The sequence below is a fragment of the Oncorhynchus gorbuscha genome, linkage group LG06 (genome assembly GCF_021184085.1).
Source record: "Oncorhynchus gorbuscha isolate QuinsamMale2020 ecotype Even-year linkage group LG06, OgorEven_v1.0, whole genome shotgun sequence".
NCBI lineage: Eukaryota > Metazoa > Chordata > Actinopteri > Salmoniformes > Salmonidae > Oncorhynchus > Oncorhynchus gorbuscha.
In genome coordinates this window covers 53,428,150-53,454,056 of record NC_060178.1, presented here as the reverse complement: position 1 = coordinate 53,454,056, position 25,907 = coordinate 53,428,150, and the positions used below count along the sequence as shown (strand labels likewise).

At 44.8% G+C, this 25,907-nt stretch overlaps 1 protein-coding gene across 3 annotated transcripts in view; it reads left to right on the top strand.

Annotated features, from left to right (window-relative positions):
- The window catches only part of LOC124038078 (rho GTPase-activating protein 22-like), a 37,379-nt gene extending 11,768 nt beyond the window's left edge, over positions 1-25,611 (top strand). Inside the window, exons 1-4 of one of the 3 annotated variants that reach the window (XM_046353513.1) lie at positions 794-910; positions 18,065-18,186; positions 22,835-24,020; positions 24,294-25,610. In XM_046353513.1, the coding sequence (XP_046209469.1) occupies positions 891-910; positions 18,065-18,186; positions 22,835-24,020; positions 24,294-24,474 (1,509 nt within the window). In that variant the 5' untranslated portion in view covers positions 794-890 and the 3' untranslated portion in view covers positions 24,475-25,610. Of the gene's footprint in view, positions 1-793; positions 911-18,064; positions 18,187-22,834; positions 24,021-24,293 lie in introns of those variants that run through there. The other 2 variants (XM_046353512.1, XM_046353514.1) reach the window with 2 other exon arrangements.
- Positions 25,612-25,907: the final 296 nt, after the last annotated feature.

Below are 25,907 nucleotides of genomic sequence, written 5' to 3'. Positions count from 1 at the left end.
GTTAGTAAACCCACAATCCAATCCATGAGTACAATGACTAAGTACAGTGTACAGCAACAGTTTAGCAATTACACCGGTGGGCCCCGGTGGCAATAAATTAATAAAATCGACAGCTTACCTTGACATGGACGAGTTGCACTGCCTTAGCCAGCTAGCTAACATAAATAGCATTCTTGTCCTTTGAGTCAGGTTGTTGAGTAGACTAAATTAGCTGCATTTATCTCTAAGGTAAACTAAAAGGGGGGGAAAATACAAAACATATCTATCTCTCTCTCTGTCTCTGATGCTTCTCCTTAACTTTTTAAGAAATTGAAATGTCCAAAACTGTTCAACTATTCTTTATCTCTCTTTGAGTCAATTACATACTTTATGCACTGCAGTGTTAGATAGCTGTAGCTCATGCTTTCAGTACAAGATTTATTCTCTAATCCTTTGATTGGTTGGACAACATGGAGGACGTTCTCTGGAAGTTGTCAAAGTAATTGTGTAATCTACGGAAGGGAGTGAGAACCATGTATTGAAATCAATTACCCAGAGGACATAAAATAGCTATCCTCCGGCTACTCCACGGTGCTACCCTATAGGGTGCTATTGAGGCTACTGTAGACATTTATTGCAAAACAGTGTGTTTTAATAACTTTTTTGGTGACGTGAATATATTTAGTATAATTTTATCTAAAAAAAAGTATAACATTTTGAATTTCAATATTTTTATTTTTCAGAATTTCACTGAGTTGGATGGTCCTCCCTTTTCTCCTGAGGAGCCTCCACTGATGTGTGTGTTTGTTTACAGGAGGCAGTGGAAAGAAGGATCGTTCAGGTCTGAGCGAGTTGATGGCTAACTCTCAGAGAGACATGGAGGAGTGGGTCAAAGCCATACGAAGAGCCATATGGGCCCCGCTAGGAGGAGGTAGCACACACACACACACACACACACACACACACACACACACACACACACACACACACACACACACACACACACACACACACACACACACACACACACACACACACACACACACACACACACACACACACACACACACACACACACACACACACACACACTCACAGACATACACACACTCTCTCATACACACACTCCCTCATACACACAGACACAAACAATAGCAAGAAAAAGTATATAAACCCTTTGGAATTACCTGAATTTCTGCATAAATAAGTCATCAAAATACAAATATAGTGTGCTTAAACTAGTAACACACACATTATTGTATTTCCGTGACTATATTGCATATATCATTTAAACATTCACATTATATGTTGGAAAAAGTATGTGAACCCAAAAGCTCATTGGAGTCAGGAGTCAGCTGATCTGGAGTTCAATCAATGAGACAAAATTGGAGATGTTGTTTAAAGCTGCCTTGCCCTATAAAAAACACTCACAAAATCTGAGTTTGCTATTCACAAGAAACATTTCCTGATGACTCTCAAACCCGGATCCGGGAGCGTAATCATCGCCTGACACAAATTAACACGCAACAGACATAAATCTTCCTAGAAAATCTTCCTATTCATGAAAATCACAAGTGAAATATATTGGAACACAGCTTAGCCTTTTGTTAATCACCCTGTCATCTCAGATTTTCAAAATATGCTTTACAGCCAACACTAGACAAGCATTTGTGTAAGTTTATCATAGCCTAGCATAGCATTATGCCTTCCTAGCAGCAGGCAACCTTGTCACGGAAATCAGAAAAGCAATCAAATTAAATCGTTTACCTTTGATGAACTTCGGATGTTTTCACTCACGAGACTCCCAGGTAGATAGCCAAAGTTCGTTTTTTTCTCAAAAGATTATTTTTGTGGGCGAAACAGCTCCGTTTGTTCTTCACGTTTGGCTGAGAAATCGTCCGGAAATTGTGGTCACCACAACGCCAAAATATATTCCAAATTAGCTCCATAATATCGACAGAAACATTGCAAACATTGTTTAGAATCCATCTTCAAGGTGTTTTTCTATTATCTATTCGATAATATATCCGTCGGGACAATTCATTTTTCTCTAGGACCGATTGGACTAATGGCTACCTCTGTATTTTACTCGAGAATCTCTCTCGGAGCCACCATGTGACCACTTATGCAATGTGGCCGCCTTCAACAGAAATGCGTAAAATTACGTCACAATGCTGTAGACACCTTGGGGAATACGTAGAAAGCGTAAGCTAGTTGATGGTACATTCACAGCCAAATAGGGAGTCATTGGAAAGCAGAACTTTCGAAAACTGGGGCAATTCCGGATTGGATTCTTCTCAGGCTTTCGCCTGCAACATCAGTTATGTAAGGGAATACCCCCCTGTATTGGACAAAAATGAATGGCAAGTCATTGGCATCGGACAAACCATATACACATTGGCCAATACCACCCAATTCGGCGTTGATTCATGCAAAGTGTATTGCAAATGCCATATGGCAATTGCCAGTTGTAACACTTTAAAAATTCAACAGGGGGCGAATCCGCTCCACCGGGGTTTTTCATATTGGAAATGTAACCCAAGTCAACGTCCAAAAGTAAAATAAAAAAAAAATGATTTTTTTGTCAAAAACTTATCACCCCTTAAAAAAGTGCTTTCTGGACCGTTTTTCGAAATTCTTTCGATTCTTTTGTCAATTACACATGTGTAAGAACTGTATGAATATACTTTTGTCCAATTTTATTATCATATTTTTTTTTTTTTTACATGCGCATAAGGAATATGTTTTGTTCAATTTCAATAGGATTTCATAGGAAGTCAAAAGTCAAAAGTCAAAAATGTCAAAATTTTGTAAAAAACTTCACACACCCTTAAAAAAGTGCTTTCTGGACCGTTTTTCGAAATTCTTTCGATTTTTTTTGTCAATTACACATGTGTAAGAACTGTATGAATATACTTTTGTCCAATTTTATTATCATAATTTTTTTTTACATGCGCATAAGGAATATGTTTTGTCCAATTTCAATATGATTTCATAGGAAGTCAAAAGTCAAAAGTAAAAAATGTCAAAATATTGTAAAAAACTTCACACACCCTTAAAAAAGTGCTTTCTGGACCGTTTTTCGAAATTCTTTCGATTTTTTTGTCAATTACACATGTGTAAGAACTGTATGAATATACTATTGTCCAATTTTATTATCATAATTTTTTTTTTTACATGCGCATAGGGAATATGTTTTGTTCAATTTCAATATGATTTCATAGGAAGTCAAAAGTCAAAAGTCAAAAGTGTCAAAATTTTGTAAAAAACTTCACACACCCTTAAAAAAGTGCTTTCTGGACCGTTTTTCGAAATTCTTTCGATTTTTTGTCAATTACACATGTGTAAGAACTGTATGAATATACTTTTGTCCAATTTTATTATCATATTTTTAAAATATTTTTTTTAAATTGTGCATAAGGAATTTTTTTGTGGGCCAAATGCCATAAGAAATTTGACATGCTCAAAAATCCTGCAGAAATGCAAAATTGACTGGCCTGATGAACTTGGGATGGCCGGGCAGTGATAGTTGTTCCTTTCCATCACTCGTTGTGTTTGACTTCATCATGTCCATTTTGTGATGTTTTTTCACTATATAATCATATTGCAAGTGCACGTGCATCTGCAATATGGTTCAATGGACAATTACTATATGTAATTTGACATGCTCAAAAATCCTGCAGAAATGCAAAATTGACTGGCCAGATGAACTCGGGATGGCCTGACAGTGATAGTTGCTCCTTTCCATCGCTCGTTATATTGACTTCATCATGTCCATTTTGTGATGTTTTTTCACTATAGAATCATATTGCAAATGCACGTGCATTTGCAATATGTTTCAATGTGCATTTACCATATGAAATTTGACCTTGCTCAAAAATGCAAAATTGACTGGTCTGATGAACACAGGATGGCCGAGCAGTGATAGTTGTACATTTCCATCACTCGTTGTGTTGATTTCATCATCTCCGTTAGGTGATGTTTTTTCACTATAGAATCATATCGTAAGTGCACGTGCATTTGCAATATGTTTCAATGTGCATTTACCATATGAAATTTGACCTTGCTCAAAAATGCAAAATTGACTGGTCTGATGAACACAGGATGGCCGAGCAGTGATAGTTGTACATTTCCATCACTCGTTGTGTTGATTTCATCATCTCCGTTAGGTGATGTTTTTTCACTATAGAATCATATTGTAAGTGCACGTGCATTTACAATATGTTTCAATGTGCATTTACCATATGAAATTTGACCTTGCTCAAAAATGCAAAATTGACTGGTCTGATGAACACAGGATGGCCGAGCAGTGATAGTTGTACATTTCCATCACTCGTTGTGTTGATTTCATCATGTCCATTAGGTGATGTTTTTTCACTATATAATCATATTGTAAGTGCACGTGCATTTGCAATATGTTTCAATGTGCATTTACCATATGAAATTTGACATGCTCAAAAATGCAAAATTGACTGGTCTGATGAACACAGGATGGCCGAGCAGTGATAGTTGTACATTTCCATCACTCGTTGTGTTGATTTCATCATGAACATTAGGTGATGTTTTTTCACTATAGAATCATATTGTAAGTGCACGTGCATTTGCAATATGTTTCAATGTGCATTTACCATATGAAATTTGACATGCTCAAAAATGCAAAATTGACTGGTCTGATGAACACAGGATGGCTGAGCAGTGATAGTTGTACATTTCCATCACTCGTTGTGTTGATTTCATCATGTCCATTTGTTTATGTTTTCTCACTTTTGCAAAGTCACTGTGCATTTGCAATATGGTTCAATGGGCAGGTACCATCACGAATTTGTCATGCTATAAAAATCCTGCAGGAATGTGAAATTGACTGGTCTGATGAACACAGGATGGCCGAGCAGTGATAGTTGTACATTTCCATCACTCGTTGTGTTGATTTCATCATGTCCATTTGTTTATGTTTTCTCACTTTTGCAAAGTCACTGTGCATTTGCAATATGGTTCAATGGGCAGGTACCATCACGAATTTGTCATGCTATAAAAATCCTGCAGGAATGTGAAATTGACTGGTCCGATGAACTCGGGATGGCTGGGCAGTGATTCTGGTTCATCTCAATGGCTCGTTAGGGTTGATTTCAGAATGTCACTTTTGGTGATGGTACCTCACTGTTTAAACATATTGCAAATGGACAAGAGTCACCAGCAAGTCACCGTCAAGTCACCGTCCATCAGTCAATTAGATATCATTCTGACACCAAACTGATACAAACTGACACTAATCCGAGAACCTTCTAGAGCCACCTAACTCACCACGCACTATCGACCCGAGGTCTAGAACAGGTTTCTAAAGTTTCGGAACTCTAGGTCTGACGGTTCTTTTTTAGCTCGAACAAAGCTAACTATTGGAGGCACTGTCTGTCTCTACAAACCCCAATACGTCCCTCCTTCCAAGTTGTGTGTCTGTGTGATTTAGTTTTCCTTTGACATTTTATGGGGAAAATGACTGATTTACAGTTCATGGGGGTTGCCTAATCACACATATGAAGTTTTGGACAGATCTGACTTTTTTAACCCCTCGAAACAGCCCCTGAGACACGAATTAAGGCACTTCCGGTTGGCACAGGAAGCTATAAGTCAAGACATATCCTCACTGGGCTATGCTTTTACAGAATCCTGAGATTTAAGTCCTTACGTTAAGAATTGACTGATTTACACAGGGTTGAATGCACTATGTCTATCAAACTGCAGGCAGGTAATGGAAAAAAACTTTTAGGGTGATTTTAACCACTTCCGGTTGGTCCAGGAAGCTTAGAATCAACACAGGTAGACCTCATACTGGCCTGATGGACTGTTACCAAAGACAGGTTCATACGGCATTCATAACCCATATAGATTTCAGGTTGAATTTAGGGGTAAAGGCAATGTATTCCTATGGGGAGAGAAGTCAATGCAAACTCTTTGAAGTAAACACCTTCTTTTAGCTATTAAGGGTTAATGCCACACGGTCAACGTTAGGCTTGCACGGATCGGAAGGACCTTAGGAACGTACCTGAGGTCGAATTGTGCTTCTCACCCTAACGGTTCTCTCACTGTCACCCAAAAGCAAATGACATTGTGGGGCAGGCTTCATTTTGGGCCTAATTTTCTAATAGTCGCTGCGCTTAGACCGAGCGAGCTACGGTCAAGCGGGATATCTCGTTGAACTCGGTACGGCCTAGAGATTGTGTTTATGCCATTGCCTGCTCTCTGTGTCTTTGAGAACCGCACTTTTCACTCCATCCTTGCTGTGTGTGCGTGTGAGAGATTTTCTTTGACATCTGTTGGGAGAAATGACTGATTTACAGTTCACGAGGGTTACCTAGTCACACATATGAAGTTTTGAAAAGATCTGACCTTTTTAACCCATGGAAACTGCCACTGTGACACCATTAAAGGCACTTCCGGTTGGCACAGGAAGCTATAAATAAACCCATATCATGATTGGGGTATGCCTTTACAGAATCCTGAGTTTTAAGTCTTTACGTTAAGAACTGAGTTATTTACAGAGGGTTTAGTGAGTGTGTGTTATTTCAGAAAATCATAGAAAATCACAGAAATCTCGCAGAGCTCCGCAGCACACTTTAAAAAGATCCGTAAGAACACCCTGCAACTGGATCTGTAACCGTTGAAAAAAAAAACACCTATCCGTGAACATCACCAAGGTGTCGTTGTACGATTTCTCTTAAATGACGATAGATAAATGGCTGGTTCTTTTTTTATTGACACCGGAGGCTCCTTGACTTTGACGTGAAGTGGAAAAATAATTTCTCTATTTTCATTTTGGACCTTTAATCCCAGATAAATGGCCATAACTCAAAAACCGTTGAGGCCTAGACGCCATCTTGTTCGGGGCCAACTGCCCATTATGCCGCCCCTACGCTCACCGAGTTTCGGCTTCTAAATATTTTCAGTTTTCGAGATAAGGCCCCGTCGTGAATCGTGATGTTTTGTCCAATAGCAATATGATTGCTTATGCCCTCTTGTGGGAATTTCCGGGACATCGGAAAAATGACCTAAATCTTATTATTTTTGTAAAACGGAAACCGAATGTCCGACAAAGTTCATTTGATGACTTCCTGGTAGGTCCGGCCCTGCCGCTCCGCGAATTTTACAAACGATTTCGGACGTCTAGTAAGGGACCATACATTTGCAATATGGACTTTCTCACTAACCATACAGGTACTGTCGAAATCTTCCCTTAAGGTATGTGTCATGTTTTGTCTTAGATTGTCTTGTCATTATGCTTCCCCTTCTGTTCGTTTCCCTCTGCTGGTCTTATTAGGTTCTTTCCCTCTTTCTATCCCTCTCTCTCCCCCTCCCTCTCTCACCCTCTCGCTCTCTCTTCTCTCTATCGTTCCGTTCCTGCTCCCAGCTGTTCCTATTCCCCTAATCAATCATTTAGTCTTCCCACACCTGTTCCCGATCCTTTTCCCTGATTAGAGTCCCTATTTCTCTCCTTGTTTTCCGTTCCTGCCCTGTCGGATCCTTGTCTATTGTTCACCGTGCTGTGTCTATGTATTGCCCTGTCGTGTCGTGTTTCCCTCAGATGCTGCGTGGTGAGCAGGTGTCTGAGTCTGCTACGTTCAAGTGCCTTCCCGAGGCAACCTGCAGTTCTTGATCAAGTCTCCAGTCTGTTCTCGTCATTACGAGTAGTATTATGCCTTTTGTTTGTAAAGTGACTTTACTGGATTAAAAACTCTGTTTTCGCCAAGTCGCTTTTGGGTCCTCATTCACCTGCATAACAGAAGGATCCGACCAAGGAATGGACCCAGCGACTACAGATGCTCGTAACACTGCCGTCGAGATCCAAGGAGCCATGCTCGGCAGACACGAGCAGGAATTGTCTGCTGCTCGCCATGCCGTGGAGAACCTGGCCGCTCAGGTTTCCGACCTCTCTGGACAGTTCCAGAGTCTTCGTCTCGTGCCACCTGTTACTTCCTGGCCTGCCGAGCCTCCGGAACCTAGGGTTAATAACCCACCTTGCTACTCCGGGCAGCCCACGGAGTGCCGCTCCTTTCTCACCCAGTGTGATATTGTGTTCTCTCTCCAACCCAACACATACTCTAGCGAGAGAGCTCGGGTTGCTTACGTCATTTCACTCCTTACTGGCCGGGCTCGAGAGTGGGGCACAGCTATCTGGGAGGCAAGGGCTGATTGTTCTAACAATTACCAGAACTTTAAAGAGGAGATGATTCGGGTTTTTGACCGTTCAGTTTTTGGTAGGGAGGCTTCTAGGGCCCTGGCTTCCCTATGCCAAGGTGATCGATCCATAACGGATTACTCTATAGAGTTTCGCACTCTTGCTGCCTCTAGTGACTGGAACGAGCCGGCGTTGCTCGCTCGTTTTCTGGAGGGACTCCACGCAGTGGTCAAAGATGAGATTCTCTCTCGGGAGGTTCCTTCCAGTGTGGACTCTTTGATTGCTCTCGCCATCCGCATAGAACGACGGGTAGATCTTCGTCACCAAGCTCGTGGAAGAGAGCTCGCGTCAACGGTGTTTCCCTGCTCCGCATCGCAACCATCTCCCTCCTCTGGCTCTGAGACTGAGCCCATGCAGCTGGGAGGTATTCGCATCTCGACCAAGGAGAGGGAACGGAGGATCACCAACCGCCTGTGCCTCTATTGCAGATTTGATGGACATTTTGTCAATTCATGTCCAGTAAAAGGCCAGAGCTCATCAGTAAGCGGAGGGCTACTGGTGAGCGCTACTACTCAGGTCTCTTCATCTAGATCCTGTACTACTATGTCGGTCCATCTACGCTGGACCGGTTCGGGTGCTACATGCAGTGCCTTGATTGACTCTGGGGCTGAGGGTTGTTTCATGGACGAAGCATGGGCTCGGAAACATGACATTCCTTTCAGACAGTTAGAGAAGCCTACGCCCATGTTTGCCTTAGATGGTAGTCATCTTCCCAGTATCAGATTTGAGACACTACCTTTAACTCTCACAGTATCTGGTAACCACAGTGAGACTATTTCTTTTTTGATTTTTCGTTCACCTTTTACACCTGTTGTTTTGGGTCATCCCTGGCTAGTATGTCATAATCCTTCTATTAATTGGTCTAGTAATTCTATCCTATCCTGGAACGTTTCTTGTCATGTGAAGTGTTTAATGTCTGCCATCCCTCCCATTTCTTCTGTCCCCACTTCTCAGGAGGAACCTGGCGATTTGACAGGAGTGCCGGAGGAATATCATGATCTGCGCACGGTCTTCAGTCGGTCCCGAGCCAACTCCCTTCCTCCTCACCGGTCGTATGATTGTAGTATTGATCTCCTTCCGGGGACCACTCCTCCTCGGGGTAGACTATACTCTCTGTCGGCTCCCGAACGTAAGGCTCTCGAGGATTATTTATCTGTGTCTCTTGACGCCGGTACCATAGTGCCTTCTTCCTCTCCGGCCGGGCGGGGTTCTTTTTGTTAAGAAGAAGGGGTACTCTGCGCCCCTGCGTGGATTATCGAGGGCTGAATGACATAACGGTTAAGAATCGTTATCCGCTTCCCCTTATGTCATCAGCCTTCGAGATTCTGCAGGGAGCCAGGTGCTTTACTAAGTTGGACCTTCGTAACGCTTACCATCTCGTGCGCATCAGAGAGGGGGACGAGTGGAAAACGGCGTTTAACACTCCGTTAGGGCATTTTGAGTACCGGGTTCTGCCGTTTGGTCTCGCCAATGCGCCAGCTGTTTTTCAGGCATTAGTTAATGATGTTCTGAGAGACATGCTGAACATCTTTGTTTTTGTCTATCTTGACGATATCCTGATTTTTTCACCGTCACTCGAGATTCATGTTCAGCACGTTCGACGTGTTCTACAGCGCCTTTTAGAGAATTGTCTCTACGTAAAGGCTGAGAAGTGCTCTTTTCATGTCTCCTCCGTTACTTTTCTCGGTTCCGTTATTTCCGCTGAAGGCATTCAGATGGATTCCGCTAAGGTCCAAGCTGTCAGTGATTGGCCCGTTCCAAGGTCACGTGTCGAGTTGCAGCGCTTTTTAGGTTTCGCTAATTTCTATCGGCGTTTCATTCGTAATTTCGGTCAAGTTGCTGCCCCTCTCACAGCTCTTACTTCTGTCAAGACGTGTTTTAAGTGGTCCGGTTCCGCCCAGGGAGCTTTTGATCTTCTAAAAGAACGTTTTACGTCCGCTCCTATCCTCGTTACTCCTGACGTCACTAGACAATTCATTGTCGAGGTTGACGCTTCAGAGGTAGGCGTGGGAGCCATTCTATCCCAGCGCTTCCAGTCTGACGATAAGGTTCATCCTTGCGCTTATTTTTCTCATCGCCTGTCGCCATCTGAGCGCAACTATGATGTGGGTAACCGTGAACTGCTCTCCATCCGCTTAGCCCTAGGCGAATGGCGACAGTGGTTGGAGGGGGCGACCGTTCCTTTTGTCGTTTGGACAGACCATAAGAACCTTGAGTACATCCGTTCTGCCAAACGACTTAATGCCCGTCAAGCTCGTTGGGCGTTGTTTTTCGCTCGTTTCGAGTTTGTGATTTCTTACCGTCCGGGTAGCAAAAACACCAAGCCTGATGCCTTATCCCGTCTGTTTAGTTCTTCTGTGGCTTCTACTGATCCCGAGGGGATTCTTCCTTATGGGCGTGTTGTCGGGTTGACAGTCTGGGGAATTGAAAGACAGGTTAAGCAAGCACTCACGCACACTGCGTCGCCGCGCGCTTGTCCTAGTAACCTCCTTTTCGTTCCTGTTTCCACTCGTCTGGCTGTTCTTCAGTGGGCTCACTCTGCCAAGTTAGCTGGTCATCCCGGTGTTCGAGGCACTCTTGCGTCTATTCGCCAGCGCTTTTGGTGGCCGACTCAGGAGCGTGACACGCGCCGTTTCGTGGCTGCTTGTTCGGACTGCGCGCAGACTAAGTCGGGTAACTCTCCTCCTGCCGGTCGTCTCAGACCGCTCCCCATTCCTTCTCGACCATGGTCTCACATCGCCCTAGACTTCATTACCGGTCTGCCTTTGTCTGCGGGGAAGACTGTGATTCTTACGGTTGTCGATAGGTTCTCTAAGGCGGCACATTTCATTCCCCTCGCTAAACTTCCTTCCGCTAAGGAGACGGCACAAATCATCATCGAGAATGTGTTCAGAATTCATGGCCTCCCGTTAGACGCCGTTTCAGACAGAGGCCCGCAATTCACGTCACAGTTTTGGAGGGAGTTCTGTCGTTTGATTGGTGCGTCCGTCAGTCTCTCTTCCGGGTTTCATCCCCAGTCTAACGGTCAAGCAGAGAGGGCCAATCAGACGATTGGTCGCATACTACGCAGCCTTTCTTTCAGAAACCCTGCGTCTTGGGCAGAACAGCTCCCTGGGCAGAATACGCTCACAACTCGCTTCCTTCGTCTGCTACCGGGTTATCTCCGTTTCAGAGTAGTCTGGGTTACCAGCCTCCTCTGTTCTCATCCCAGCTTGCCGAGTCCAGCGTTCCCTCCGCTCAAGCGTTTGTCCAACGTTGTGAGCGCACCTGGAGGAGGGTGAGGTCTGCACTTTGCCGTTACAGGGCACAGACTGTGAGAGCCGCCAATAAACGCAGGATTAAGAGTCCAAGGTATTGTTGCGGCCAGAGAGTGTGGCTTTTCACTCGCAACCTTCCTCTTACGACAGCTTCTCGTAAGTTGACTCCGCGGTTCATTGGTCCGTTCCGTGTCTCCCAGGTCGTCAATCCTGTCGCTGTGCGACTGCTTCTTCCGCGACATCTTCGTCGCGTCCATCCTGTCTTCCATGTCTCCTGTGTCAAGCCCTTTCTTCGCACCCCCGTTCGTCTTCCCTCCCCCCCTCCCGTCCTTGTCGAGAGCGCACCTATTTACAAGGTACGTAAGATCATGGACATGCGTTCTCGGGGACGGGGTCACCAATACTTAGTGGATTGGGAGGGTTACGGTCCTGAGGAGAGGAGTTGGGTTCCGTCTCGGGACGTGCTGGACCGTTCACTTATTGATGATTTCCTCCGTTGCCGCCAGGATTCCTCCTCGAGTGCGCCAGGAGGCGCTCGGTGAGTGGGGGGGTACTGTCATGTTTTGTCTTAGATTGTCTTGTCATTATGCTTCCCCTTCTGTTCGTTTCCCTCTGCTGGTCTTATTAGGTTCTTTCCCTCTTTCTATCCCTCTCTCTCCCCCTCCCTCTCTCACTCTCTCGCTCTCTCTTCTCTCTATCGTTCCGTTCCTGCTCCCAGCTGTTCCTATTCCCCTAATCAATCATTTAGTCTTCCCACACCTGTTCCCGATCCTTTTCCCTGATTAGAGTCCCTATTTCTCTCCTTGTTTTCCGTTCCTGCCCTGTCGGATCCTTGTCTATTGTTCACCGTGCTGTGTCTATGTATTGCCCTGTCGTGTCGTGTTTCCCTCAGATGCTGCGTGGTGAGCAGGTGTCTGAGTCTGCTACGTTCAAGTGCCTTCCCGAGGCAACCTGCAGTTCTTGATCAAGTCTCCAGTCTGTTCTCGTCATTACGAGTAGTATTATGCCTTTTGTTTGTAAAGTGACTTTACTGGATTAAAAACTCTGTTTTCGCCAAGTCGCTTTTGGGTCCTCATTCACCTGCATAACAGTATGTTATACTCACAGACAATATCTTTACAGTTCTGGAAACGCTAGAGTGTTTCCTATCGAAAGCTGTCAATTATATGCATATTCTAGCATCTTTTCCTGACAAAACATCCCGTTTGAAACGGGAACATTGTTTTTTCAAAAATGAAAATACTGCCCCCTAGTACCAACAGGTTTATCCATGCCTCAAACAAAAGAGATCTCAGAATACCTCAAATTAAGAATTGTTGACTTACATAAAGCTGGAAAGAGTCTCTATAAGCCTTGATGTTCATCAGTCCACAGTAAGACAAATTGTCTATAAACGGAGAAAGTTCAGCACTGTTGCTACTCTACCTAGGAGTGGCCGTCCTGCAAAGATAGTTGCAAGTTCAGAGTTTAATAAGAATCCTAGAGTGTCAGCTAAAGACTTACAGAAATCTCTGGAACATGCTAACATCTCTGTTGACGAGTCTACGGCACGTAAAACACTAAACAAGAATGGTGTTCATTGGAGGACACTGCTGTTCAAAAAAAAATTGCTGCACGTCTGAAGTTTGCAAAAGTGCACCTGGATGTTTCACAGTGCTAGTGGCAAAATATTCTGTGGACAGACAACAGTTGAGTTGTTTAGAAGGAACATACAACACTATGTTTAGAAAGAAAAAGGCACATCAAAACCTCATCCCAACTGTAAAGTATGGTGGAGGGAGCATCATGGTTTGGGGCTGCTTTGCTGCCTCAGGGCCTGGACAGCTTCCTATCATTGACGGATAAAATAATTCCCAAGTTTATCAAGACATTTTACAGGAGAATGTTAGGAGAAGAAGTTGGGTGATGCAACAGGACACCAACCCAAAACACAGAAGACAATCAACAACAGAAGGGCTACAACAAAAGAAAAAACGCCTTCTTGAGTTGCCCAGTCAGAGTCCTGACCTCAACCCGATTTAGATGCTGTGGTATGACATCAAGAGAGCAGTTCACAGCAGACATCCCAAGATGATTGCTGAACTGAAACAGTTTTGTAAAGAGGAATGTTCCAAAATCCCTCCTGACCGTTGTGCAGGTCTGATCCGCAACTACAGAAAACATTTGTTTGAGGTTATTGCTGCCATAGGAGGGTCAACCAGTTATTAAATCCAAGGGTTCACATACTTTTCCCACCCTGCACTGTGAATGTTTACACGGTGTGCTCAAAAAGACATGAAAATAATTAATTGTTTGTGTGTTATTAGTTTAAGCAGGCTGTATTTGTCTATTATTGTGACCTAGACGAAGATCAGATCAAATTTGATGACCAATTTATATAGAAATCCATGTATTTCGAAAGTTTTCACATACTTTGTCTTGCCACTGTACATGCTCACATACCCTCACACACAAAACACACACACACACACACACACACACACACACACACACACACACACACACACACACACACACACACACACACACACACACACACACACACACACACACACACACACACACACACACACACACACACACACACACACACACACTGCGTTTGTGTGTGCGCTTGGCATCTGGGTGCCATTGCACTAGGTATCTTCGGGCAGCATCTAGAAGAGACAATGCAGTGTGAGAGTGGGTGTGGCAGCAGCAGCAAGACTGTGGTGCCTCTGCTGGTGCACCAGTGTGTGTGTTTTATACACCAGCACGGCCTTACAGAGGAGGGGCTGTTTAGAATTCCTGGACAGACCAATCATGTACAAGAGCTGCAGGATGCCTTCGACTGCGGGGAGAAACCACTGTTTGACAGGTAGGAGAAGTACTTTACTTTCACCTCAAATGACAGGTAACACAACATTATGTAACACCACACACTGTCATGTTTTGTCTTATATTGTCTTGTCATTTTGCTTTTCCCTCTGTTCGTTTTCCCCCTGCTGGTCTTTTTAGGTTCGTTCCCCTTTTTCTCTCTCCCTTCCTCTCTCTCTTCTCTCTATCGTTCCGTTCCTGCTCCCAGCTGTTCCTATTCCCCTAATCAATCATTTAGTCTTCCCACACCTGTTCCCTATCTTTTTCCCTGATTAGAGTCCCTATTTCTCCCCTTGTTTTCCGTTTCTGCCCTGTCGGATCCTTGTCTATTGTTCACCGTGCTGTGTCTGTGTATCGCCCTGTCGTGTCGTGTTTCCCTCAGATGCTGCGTGGTGAGCAGGTGTCTGAGTCTGCTACGGTCAAGTGCCTTCCCGAGGCAACCTGCAGTACATGATCGAGTCTCCAGTCTGTTCTCGTCATTACGAGTGGAATTGTGCTTTATGATTGTATATTTACTTTACTGGATTAAAGACTCTGTTTTCGCCAAGTCGCTTTTGGGTCCTCATTCACCTGCATAACAGAAGGATCCGACCAAAGAATGGACCCAGCGACTACAGACGCTCGTAACACTGCCGTCGAGATCCAAGGAGCCATGCTCGGCAGACACGAGCAGGAATTGTCTGCTGCTCGCCATGCCGTGGAGAACCTGGCCGCTCAGGTTTCCGACCTCTCTGGACAGTTCCAGAGTCTTCGTCTCGTGCCACCTGTTACTTCCTGGCCTGCCGAGCCTCCGGAACCTAGGGTTAATAACCCACCTTGCTACTCCGGGCAGCCCACGGAGTGCCGCTCCTTTCTCACCCAGTGTGATATTGTGTTCTCTCTCCAACCCAACACATACTCTAGAGAGAGAGCTCGGGTTGCTTACGTCATTTCACTCCTTACTGGCCGGGCTCGAGAGTGGGGCACAGCTATCTGGGAGGCAAGGGCTGATTGCTCTAACAATTACCAGAACTTTAAAGAGGAGATGATTCGGGTTTTTGACCGTTCAGTTTTTGGTAGGGAGGCTTCTAGGGCCCTGGCTTCCCTATGCCAAGGTGATCGATCCATAACGGATTACTCTATTGAGTTTCGCACTCTTGCTGCCTCTAGTGAGTGGAACGAGCCGGCGCTGCTCGCTCGTTTTCTGGAGGGACTCCACGCAGTGGTTAAAGATGAGATTCTCTCCCGGGAGGTTCCTTCAAGTGTGGACTCTTTGATTGCTCTCGCCATCCGCATAGAACGACGGGTAGATCTTCGTCACCAGGCTCGTGGTAGAGAGCTCGCGTCAACGGTGTTTCCCTGCTCCGCATCGCAACCATCTCCCTCCTCTGGCTCAGAGACTGAGCCCATGCAGCTGGGAGGTATTCGCATCTCGACTAAGGAGAGGGAACGGAGGATCACCAACCGCCTGTGCCTCTATTGCGGACTTGCTGGACATTTTGTTAATTCATGTCCAGTAAAAGCCAGAGCTCATCAGTAAGCGGAGGGCTACTGGTGAGCGCTACTACTCAGGTCTCTCCATCTAGATCCTGTACTACTTTGTCGGTCCATCTACGCTGGACCGGTTCGGGTGCTACATGCAGTGCCTTGATAGACTCTGGGGCTGAGGGTTGTTTCATGGACGAAGCATGGGCTCGGAAACATGACATTCCTTTCAGAGAGTTAGACAAGCCTACGCCCATGTTCGCCTTAGATGGTAGTCATCTTCCCAGTATCAGATTTGAGACACTACCTTTAACCCTCACAGTATCTGGTAACCACAGTGAGACTATTTCTTTTTTGATTTTTCGTTCACCTTTTACACCTGTTGTTTTGGGTCATCCCTGGCTAGTATGTCATAATCCTTCTATTAATTGGTCTAGTAATTCTATCCTATCCTGGAACGTTTCTTGTCATGTGAAGTGTTTAATGTCTGCCATCCCTCCCGTTTCTTCTGTCCCCACTTCTCAGGAGGAACCTGGCGATTTGACAGGAGTGCCGGAGGAATATCATGATCTGCGCACGCTCTTCAGTCGGTCCCGAGCCAACTCCCTTCCTCCTCACCGGTCGTATGATTGTAGTATTGATCTCCTTCCGGGGACCACTCCGCTCCTCGGGGTAGACTATACTCTCTGTCGGCTCCCGAACGTAAGGCTCTCGAGGATTATTTATCTGTGTCTCTTGACGCCAGTACCATAGTGCCTTCTTCCTCTCCGGCCGGGGCGGGGTTCTTTTTGTTAAGAAGAAGGACGGTACTCTGCGCCCTGCGTGGATTATCGAGGGCTGAATGACATAACGGTTAAGAATCGTTATCCGCTTCCCCTTATGTCATCAGCCTTTGAGATTCTGCAGGGAGCCAGGTGCTTTACTAAGTTGGACCTTCGTAACGCTTACCATCTCGTGCGCATCAGAGAGGGGGACGAGTGGAAAACGGCGTTTAACACTCCGTTAGGGCATTTTGAGTACCGGGTTCTGCCGTTTGGTCTCGCCAATGCACCAGCTGTTTTTCAGGCATTAGTTAATGATGTTCTGAGAGACATGCTGAACATCTTTGTTTTTGTCTATCTTGACGATATCCTGATTTTTTCACCGTCACTCGAGATTCATGTTCAGCACGTTCGACGTGTTCTACAGCGCCTTTTAGAGAATTGTCTCTACGTGAAGGCTGAGAAGTGCTCTTTTCATGTCTCCTCCGTTACTTTTCTCGGTTCCGTTATTTCCGCTGAAGGCATTCAGATGGATTCCGCTAAGGTCCAAGCTGTCAGTGATTGGCCCGTTCCAAGGTCACGTGTCGAGTTGCAGCGCTTTCTAGGTTTCGCTAATTTCTATCGGCGTTTCATTCGTAATGTCGGTCAAGTTGCTGCCCCTCTCACAGCTCTTACTTCTGTCAAGACGTGTTTTAAGTGGTCCGGTTCCGCCCAGGGAGCTTTTGATCTTCTAAAAGAACGTTTTACGTCCGCTCCTATCCTCGTTACTCCTGACGTCACTAGACAATTCATTGTCGAGGTTGACGCTTCAGAGGTAGGCGTGGGAGCCATTCTATCCCAGCACTTCCAGTCTGACGATAAGGTTCATCCTTGCGCTTATTTTTCTCATCGCCTGTCGCCATCTGAACGCAACTATGATGTGGGTAACCGCGAACTGCTCGCCATCCGCTTAGCCCTAGGCGAATGGCGACAGTGGTTGGAGGGGGCGACCGTTCCTTTTGTCGTTTGGACAGACCATAAGAACCTTGAGTACATCCGTTCTGCCAAACGACTTAATGCTTGTCAAGCTCGTTGGGCGTTGTTTTTCGCTCGTTTCGAGTTTGTGAGTGGTTTCGAGTGGTTTCTCCCCGCAGTCGAAGGCATCCTGCAGCTCTTGTACATGATTGGTCTGTCCAGGAATTCTAAACAGCCCCTCCTCTGTAAGGCCGTGCTGGTGTATAAAACACACACACTGGTGCACCAGCAGAGGCACCACAGTCTTGCTGCTGCTGCCACACCCACTCTCACACTGCATTGTCTCTTCTAGATGCTGCCCGAAGATACCTAGTGCAATGGCACCCAGATGCCAAGCGCACACACAAACGCAGTGTGTGTGTGTGTGTGTGTGTGTGTGTGTGTGTGTGTGTGTGTGTGTGTGTGTGTGTGTGTGTGTGTGTGTGTGTGTGTGTGTGTGTGTGTGTGTGTGTGTGTGTGTGTGTGTGTGTGTGTGTGTGTGTGTGTGTGTATTTGCACTATAGATTCCTAGATGAGGTCCAGTCTCACTCCAGTCAGAACAAGATGAGTGTTCAGAACCTAGCCACTGTGTTCGGATCCAACATCCTCCGACCCAAGATGGAGGATGCACAAACCATGATGGAGGGTAGATACCAATGAATTTTCCACTCGAATGACACACGCGCTATTTTAATTTTAGATTTTTGGGATTTCACCTTTATTTAACCAGGTAGTTGAGAAAAAGTTCTCATTTACAACTGCGACCTGGCCAAGATAAAGCAAAGCAGTTTAACACATACAACAAGACCAAGTTACACATGGAATAAACTAACATACAGTCAATAATACAGTCGAAAAAAATCGACATAAATTGTGTGTAAATGAGGTAAGATAAGGGAGGTAAAGGCAATAAATAGGCCATGGTGGCGAAGTAATTCCAATATAGCAATTGGAAAAGTAGATGTGCAGAAGATGATTGTGCAAGTAGAGATACTGGGGTGCAAAGGAGCAATGGATGGGCTATTTACAGATAGGCTATGTACAGGTGCAGTGATCTGTGAGCTGCTCTGACAGCTGGTGCTTAAAGCTAGTGAGGGAGGTATGTGTCCCCAGCTTCAATGATTGTTGCAGTTCGTTCCAGTCATTGGCAGCAGAGAACTGGAAGGAAAGGCGGCCAAAGAAGGAATTGGCTTTGGGGTTGACCAGTGAGATATACCTGCTGGAGCGTGTGCAATGGGTGGGTGCTGCTATGGTGACCAGTAAGATAAGGCGGGGCTTTACCTAGCAAAGACTTGTTGATGACCTGGAGCCAGTGGTTTTGGTGACGAGTATGAAGCGAGTGCCAGCCAACGAGAGCATACAGGTCACAGTGGTGGGTAGTATATGGGGCTTTGGTGACAAAACCAAAGGTGGCACTGTGATAGACTTGTTTGTTGAGTAGAGTGTTGGAGGCTATTTTGTAAATGACATCGCCGAAGTCGAGGATCGGTAGGAAGGTGCGGGCAGAGATCGGTTAAAGTTTTACTTGCATTTAAGAGCAGTTGGAGGCCACGGAAGGAGAGTTGTATGGCATTGAAGCTCATCTGGAGGTTACACAGTGTCCAAAGAAGGTCCAGAAGTATATAGAATGATGTTGTCTGCGTAGAGGTGGATCAGAGAATCACCAGCAGCAAGAGGGACATCATTGATGTATACAGAGAAAAGAGTCTGCCCGAGAATTGAACCCTGTGGCACCCCCATAGAGACTGCCAGAGGTCCAGACAACAGGCCCTCCGATTTGACAGCCTGAACTCTATCAGAGAAGTAGTTTGTGAACCAGGCAAGACAATCATTTGAGAAACCAAGGCTGTTGAGTCTGCTGATAAGAATGTGTTGAGTCGAAAGCCTTGGCCAGGTCGATGAATACGGCTGAACAGTATTGTCTCTAATTGATGGCGGTTATGATATCGTTTAGGACCTTGATCGTCGCTGAGGTGCACCCATGACCAGCTCTGAAACCAGATTGCATAGTGGAGAAGGTACGGTGGGATTCGAAATGGTTGGTAATCTGTTTGTTAACTTGGCGTTCGAAGAGCTTAGAAAGGCAGGGTAGGATAGATATAGCTCTGTAGCAGTTTGGGTCTAGAGTGTCTCCCCCTTTAAAGAGGTTTCTGCTTTCCAAACTTTGGAAATCTCAGACATACGAAAGGAGGTTGAACAGGCTAGTAATAGGGGTTACAACAATGTCAGCAGATAATTTGAGATAGAGAGGGTCCAGATTGCCTAGCCCGGCTGATTTGTAGGGGTCCAGATTTTGCAGCTCTTTCAGAACATCAGCTATCTGGATTTGGGTGAAGGAGAAATGGGGAGGCTTGGGCAAGTTGCTGTGGGGAGTACAGGGCTGTTGACCGGGGTAGCGGTAGCCAGGTGGAAAGCATGGCCAGCTGTAGAAAAATGCTTATTGAAATTCTCAATTATAGTGGATTTATTGGTGGTGACAGTGTTTCCTAGCCTCAGTGCAGTGGACAGCTGGGAGGAGGTGCTCTTATTCTCCATGGATTTACAGTGTCCCAGAACCTTTTTGAGTTTGTGCAGCAGGATGCAAATTTCAGAGGCAGGCAATGAGGCAGTGATCGCAGAGATCTTGGTTGAAAACAGCAGAGTTGTAATTTGGAGGGCAAGTTGGTTAGGATGATTTCTATGAGGGTGCCCGTGTTTACAGCTTTGGGGTTGTACCTGGTAGGTTCATTGATAATTTATGTGAGATTGAGCATGTCCCAGTTTAGGTCACCTAGCAGCACGAGCTAGATGGGTGGCAAAGATAGATGATTCACATATGGTGTCCAGAGCACAGCTGGGGGCAGAGGGTGGTCTATAGCAAGCGGCAACGGTGAGAGACTTGTTTCTGGAAAGGTGGATTTTTAAAAGTAGAAGCTCGAATTGTTTGGGTACAGACCTGGATAGTAAGACAGAATTCTGCAGGCTTTCTCTGCAGTAAATTGCAACACCGCCCCCTTTGGAAGTTCTATCTTGTCGGAAAATGTTATAGTTAGGGATGGAAATTTCAAGGTTTTTGGTAGTCTTACTAAGCCATGATTCAGACATGGCTAGGACATCCGGGTTGGCAGAGTGTGCTAAAGCAGTGAATAAAACAAACGTAGGGAGGAAGCTTCTAATGTTAACATGCATGAAACCAAGGCTTTTACAGTTACAGAAGTCAACAAATGAGAGCACCTGGGGAATAGTAGTGGAGCTAGGCATTGCAGGGTCTGGATTAACCTCTACATCACCAGAAGAACAGAGGAGGAGTAGGATAAGGGTACGGCTAAAGGCTATAAGAACTGGTCATCTAGTATGTCCAGAACAGAGAGTAAAATGAGCAGGTTTCTGGGCGCGATAGAATAGATTCAAGGCATAATGTACAGACAAAGGTATGGTAGGATGTGGATACATTGGAGGTCAACCTAGGCATTGCGTGATGATGAGAGAGATATTGTCTCTAGAAACATAATTTAAACCAGGTGATGTCATCGCATGTGTGGGAGGTGGAACGAAAGGGTTGGATAAGGTATAATGAGCAGGGATAGAGGCGCTACAGTGAAATAAGACAATAATCCCTAACCAGAGCAAACTAACCATAACATTTCATGTGGGGATTTGTAAAATGATAAAAGGAAGCTAAATTTAAGTTCTATCTTTTCTTTTACAATGTCAATGAAAAGGAGGAATTGTTTAACCAGAGTTCTTGCGGCGACCCATCCCGGATCCGGGATCGTGACTACGGCTCAAGCTCATTACCATAACGCAAAATGCAAAACAATATTCTTAGAAATATTTAACCTCCACACATTAACAAGTCCAATAGCTCAAATGAAAGATAAACACCTTGTTCATCTACTCAGCAAGTCAGATTTCTAAAATGTTTTACGGCGAAAACATAGCACATATTTATATTAGACCACCACCGAAACAAAAGACGAGAGACAGACATTTTGTCCCAGAAAATATAAAATTATAAAAGCAGGATTAAAAAATAAATCATTCACTAACCTTTTGAAAATCTTCATCAGATTACAGTAATAGTACATGTTACACAATACATTTTTTTTCAATAATATGCCATTTATATCCATAAATCTCTGTTTACAATGACGACATTTCAAAAAATGCTACTCAAAAGTCCGGAGAAATGATGATAGCTCCGACAGATAACGTCAGATAACAAGCAATAAACATGACTAAATATACATGTTCTACATATAGTTACAAAGATACACTTCTTCTTAATGCAACCGCTGTATAACATTTATTTTTAACGTTACAGAATTCGTTCACTGGCTATACAATGAGACGGCGCTCAGATATTAGCAGTATGTCTCCTCTACGTTTGGAGTCCACAGAAACCCAAAATAACCACATAAATATTCCCTTACCTTTGATGTTCTTCGATCAGAAGATGTAGAAGGAGTCATACTTACCCAATACATAGTTTGGTTTCACATTGTGTGTCTCTGTATTAGCATATGCTAACAGCTTCAGCTGAAATGCACCCAAAATGACTTCTGGTCCCGCACTCTTGCGCATCAAAACTTCAAATTTACATATTATATGTCGACTGAACTGGTCAAACTAAGTGCAGAATCTAGCTTTATGATGTTTTTAACATGTAAAACAATGATCAGCGCGAACAGACAAACCGCCTTCAATTGGTGTTTCTTGGAAAAGAAGGTTCCCCAAATCGGCCGCGCGCAATAGAGTGCATGTATTTGAAAGTGACCCGAACATTTTTGCCCGCCAAACGACGAGGGCTCGCGAGATTCTCACAATGAACGCGCCATTTGAAAGCAGGCATCGAGCTGAACACATACATACTGTTCCCAGATCGGTAGTTGCCTGGGAAGGGTGGGGGCGATGACGTCAAAGTTGACCCAACTTTTCTCTTGACAAGAGAGAGTTTGGGAGAAAGGCTGCCCTGAGAGTTCTGCTTTACATACAGACATAGTTTAAACGGTTTTAGAAACTTTAGAGTGTTTTCTATTCAATAATAATTATTATATGCATATATTAGCAATTTTGGGAAAAAATATTTTCAGTTTACTATGGGCACGCACTTCCTCCAAAGGGGGCAGTATTGAGGCCTAGTCTTAAGAGGTTAAAGCCAGTATATGTAATTTATTTCTCAGCTAATCGGCAACCCTGTCATTTTTTGTTGTTGATAATGTGAAGCATTGGGCTGGAGAAAGCATTTTCAGAGTCTGGAAAAACGCTATGTATAAATCCTATCAATAGCGATTTTCTTTTCTTCTACCCTGCAGGCAGTTCCCAGGTGCAGCACCTGATGACCATACTGATCAGTGAACACTCTCGTCTGTACGAGGGAGAGGCAGAGACTCCCAGGGAGGACCAATTTGCCCCTGCTCCAACTCCCTATCCCCAGGCCCCCCCAATTCACCAATGCATGGTGGAGTGGCTCTCACAGCAGAGCCCCACCAACCCCACCCAGCCCTATCCCTCCCTGGGACAGACCCCTAACACCCCAAGTCAGGAACCACTTCAACCCATCCCAACCTCCAGTGGCTCCTCTCTCAATACTGACCACCCTGGATCAACCACCCAGGGAAGAAAAGAGGGGTATTCTGAGGGAAAGAGTGACGGAAGAACAGAAGGAAAGATGAAGAGAAAAAGTGAAGGAAAGAATGAAAGAACGCTCTCGGGTGGTAGTGGTGCAGCCCTCGGTCCCAGTAAACAGTCCAAAAGCCTGTCTTCATGGAGGTCCATCTTGAAGGGCGGGTCGGGGTCAATAGGGGTGAGGGGGAAGATAGGAGGGTCAGCGGGTGACATGTCGACTGTCACCGGGGGCAACTGGCGGATGAACGGCTTGTCACCCTTCCACAGTCACCGACGGACCACTTTGACCGGCAAACGACTCAAAGAGTCCTCGCTTTCCCTGACAGAGACACACAAAGACTCTCTGCCAGAGTCCTATACTGGGTCCTCTTTGTCGATAAAATACTCTTCACACTCCCAAACAAGCGTGCTAAAAGACTCATCTCCTTTACATATAGACTCTTCCAGTTCTAGTATAGACTCCTCCTTTCCCAATATAAAGACCTCCATCTCTGTCAAAAACTCCTCCCATTCCAACAGGCTCTCGACCTATGACAACGTTACCATCAATTCCTGCAGTCTGAGCTTGCCCGGTGGAAGCCCCTCCCCCTGGGCCTCTTATGAGATCTCATTGGCTGAATCTACAGAAACTGATCGCACCACACTGAACTCTGGGTTAGGGTCTGGCAAGGCTGTGGCGGGGTCCTCGGTGGCAGGGTCCAGTAACTCTGCTCTGGAGCTGTGTGTGAGCAGCGCTGGCTGCAGCAAGGGTGACCCTGGAGATGACATCACAGGTCTGAGGCCAGGGGTCAATGAGGGTCTGTTTAGCCTGGTGACAGATCTGAAGGAGGAGCTGAGGCGACAGAGGTTCAGCTATGAGACACAAATACGCAAGTAAAAACTACCTTCTTAATGCAATGGTAATGGTACAGTATGTTGTGTTATGTGTGCACATAATATAATATATGTCATTTAGCAGACACTTTTATCCAAAGCGACTTAGTCATGCATGCAAACATTTTACATTTAGGTGGTCCCATGAATCAAACCCACAAACCCACTAGCGATGCTCTACCAACTGAACTACAGAGGACTTATGTGTGTGTACACATCCATGTGTGTCTGCTGTACTCTCTAACCCTCTCTCTCTGCTCTCTTTCTTCCCAGATTGGAGGAGTCATGTTCAGGTCTTCGTCTCCAGTCTGGTCGTTTAGAAGAGGATCTTAACCAGGAGAAGAAGAGGTTCCGCATGCTGGAGATCCGACTGGGGAACTCTAAACGTGCAAGGCATGATGCAGAGACTTTGAATGTTCTTCTGCAGAAAGAGAAAAAGTTCTGGGAGACCTGACCACTGGCACACAAACCAGCTAGACCTGAGCTGACAGTGTCAGCCCATTGAGCTAAAGCCTAGGCATTCACTATGGGAGCTAACACAGGTAATTCTGCTACACTCAGAAAAAATGTAAGAAAAATAATGAAAGTCTTGAATTAAACAGGAAAGTACTATCTGAGCTTGTTCAACAAGAAATGCTATATTTCTATATTTTGTGTTTTGCTATATTTTGTGTTCAATTGCTAAATGTTTTGCTACTGTGTGCTTTAATGAACACAAGTGTCTCTCCGCCTGTGTATTAATGAACTAGGCTTAATATGTGTCCATGAAACCGGACCCTAGAGTATTCATTCAGAGGTTGCTCAAGACTGTTGTGATACAGAAGGGGTTTTATGTTTTTCTTATCTGAAGTCTACTGCTGTCTATTACTCTGTATGCATCGTCATTCTTGGTAACTGTGGGCCAGTTTCACAGAAACAGATTTAGCCTAGTCCTGGACTATGAAGCACTTTCAATGGAGATGGCCCATTGAGTTTATTTCAGGATTAGGTTTACGCCAGGGTTCAGTACTATTGCGCTTTGTAGGCTATACACCTCTTAAAGGTCATTTTCCTGCATTTGTGGAGACAGCATTCATGGTAAATGCTACATATGTTGGCTAAATTGGAAATTACCTTTAAACGTCAAGCGCATTATAACACGGATCGCCTGATGATAGGTTTGAATCCCTGCCTTAATCTTTGTCTGAGAAACCACCTTTGTGTGTACAAGACTGTTATTGATCTCTTTAAAGATGAACCTCTAAATGGTTAAATGTGATACTTACTGAGCTAACACTGTACTGTTAAAAAAAAACCTCTCAGGTGTTCTAAATATTCTGGTCTGAGAGATGATGTATCTCTATTCCCGTACTTGAATACTCTTCTGAAATAGACTACTTTTACCACGCCACGGTTTCACCACACTACAGAACATTTTGCTGACTTGTTTCTGATTTAAGAAACAGGCCTTGTTTATCATAGCGATATCAGGTACAGACTTTTGTAGAGACTCAAACTGACCAGACTAATGAAAGCCTCTGAGCATTTGTCATTATAAACGAATGTCCTTACAAGAAGTATGCGTTGAGAATAAAAACAATTCAAACAAAATCAAATTCAACCCTTTATTTGCAGAAGTTGAAGGTTGACATTGACCGACCATTTCCAGTGTGTACATTACTGTGGGTCTGTAGTAAGACCTTGTCCAGATCAAAAGGCTAACATTTACATAACTGGCCTTTGTGGAAAACACCACGAAACCTGAGTGGCGTTCAAGAGTGTGAAACGTACTATATTGATTCCATGAATAAGAACTGAGATGCTCCCATATCTATTTGCACGTTCCACAATGTTGTACCCTCCTGAATGCAGCCTTGTTTCTGGTGTGCGATAGGCCTGACCACAGCC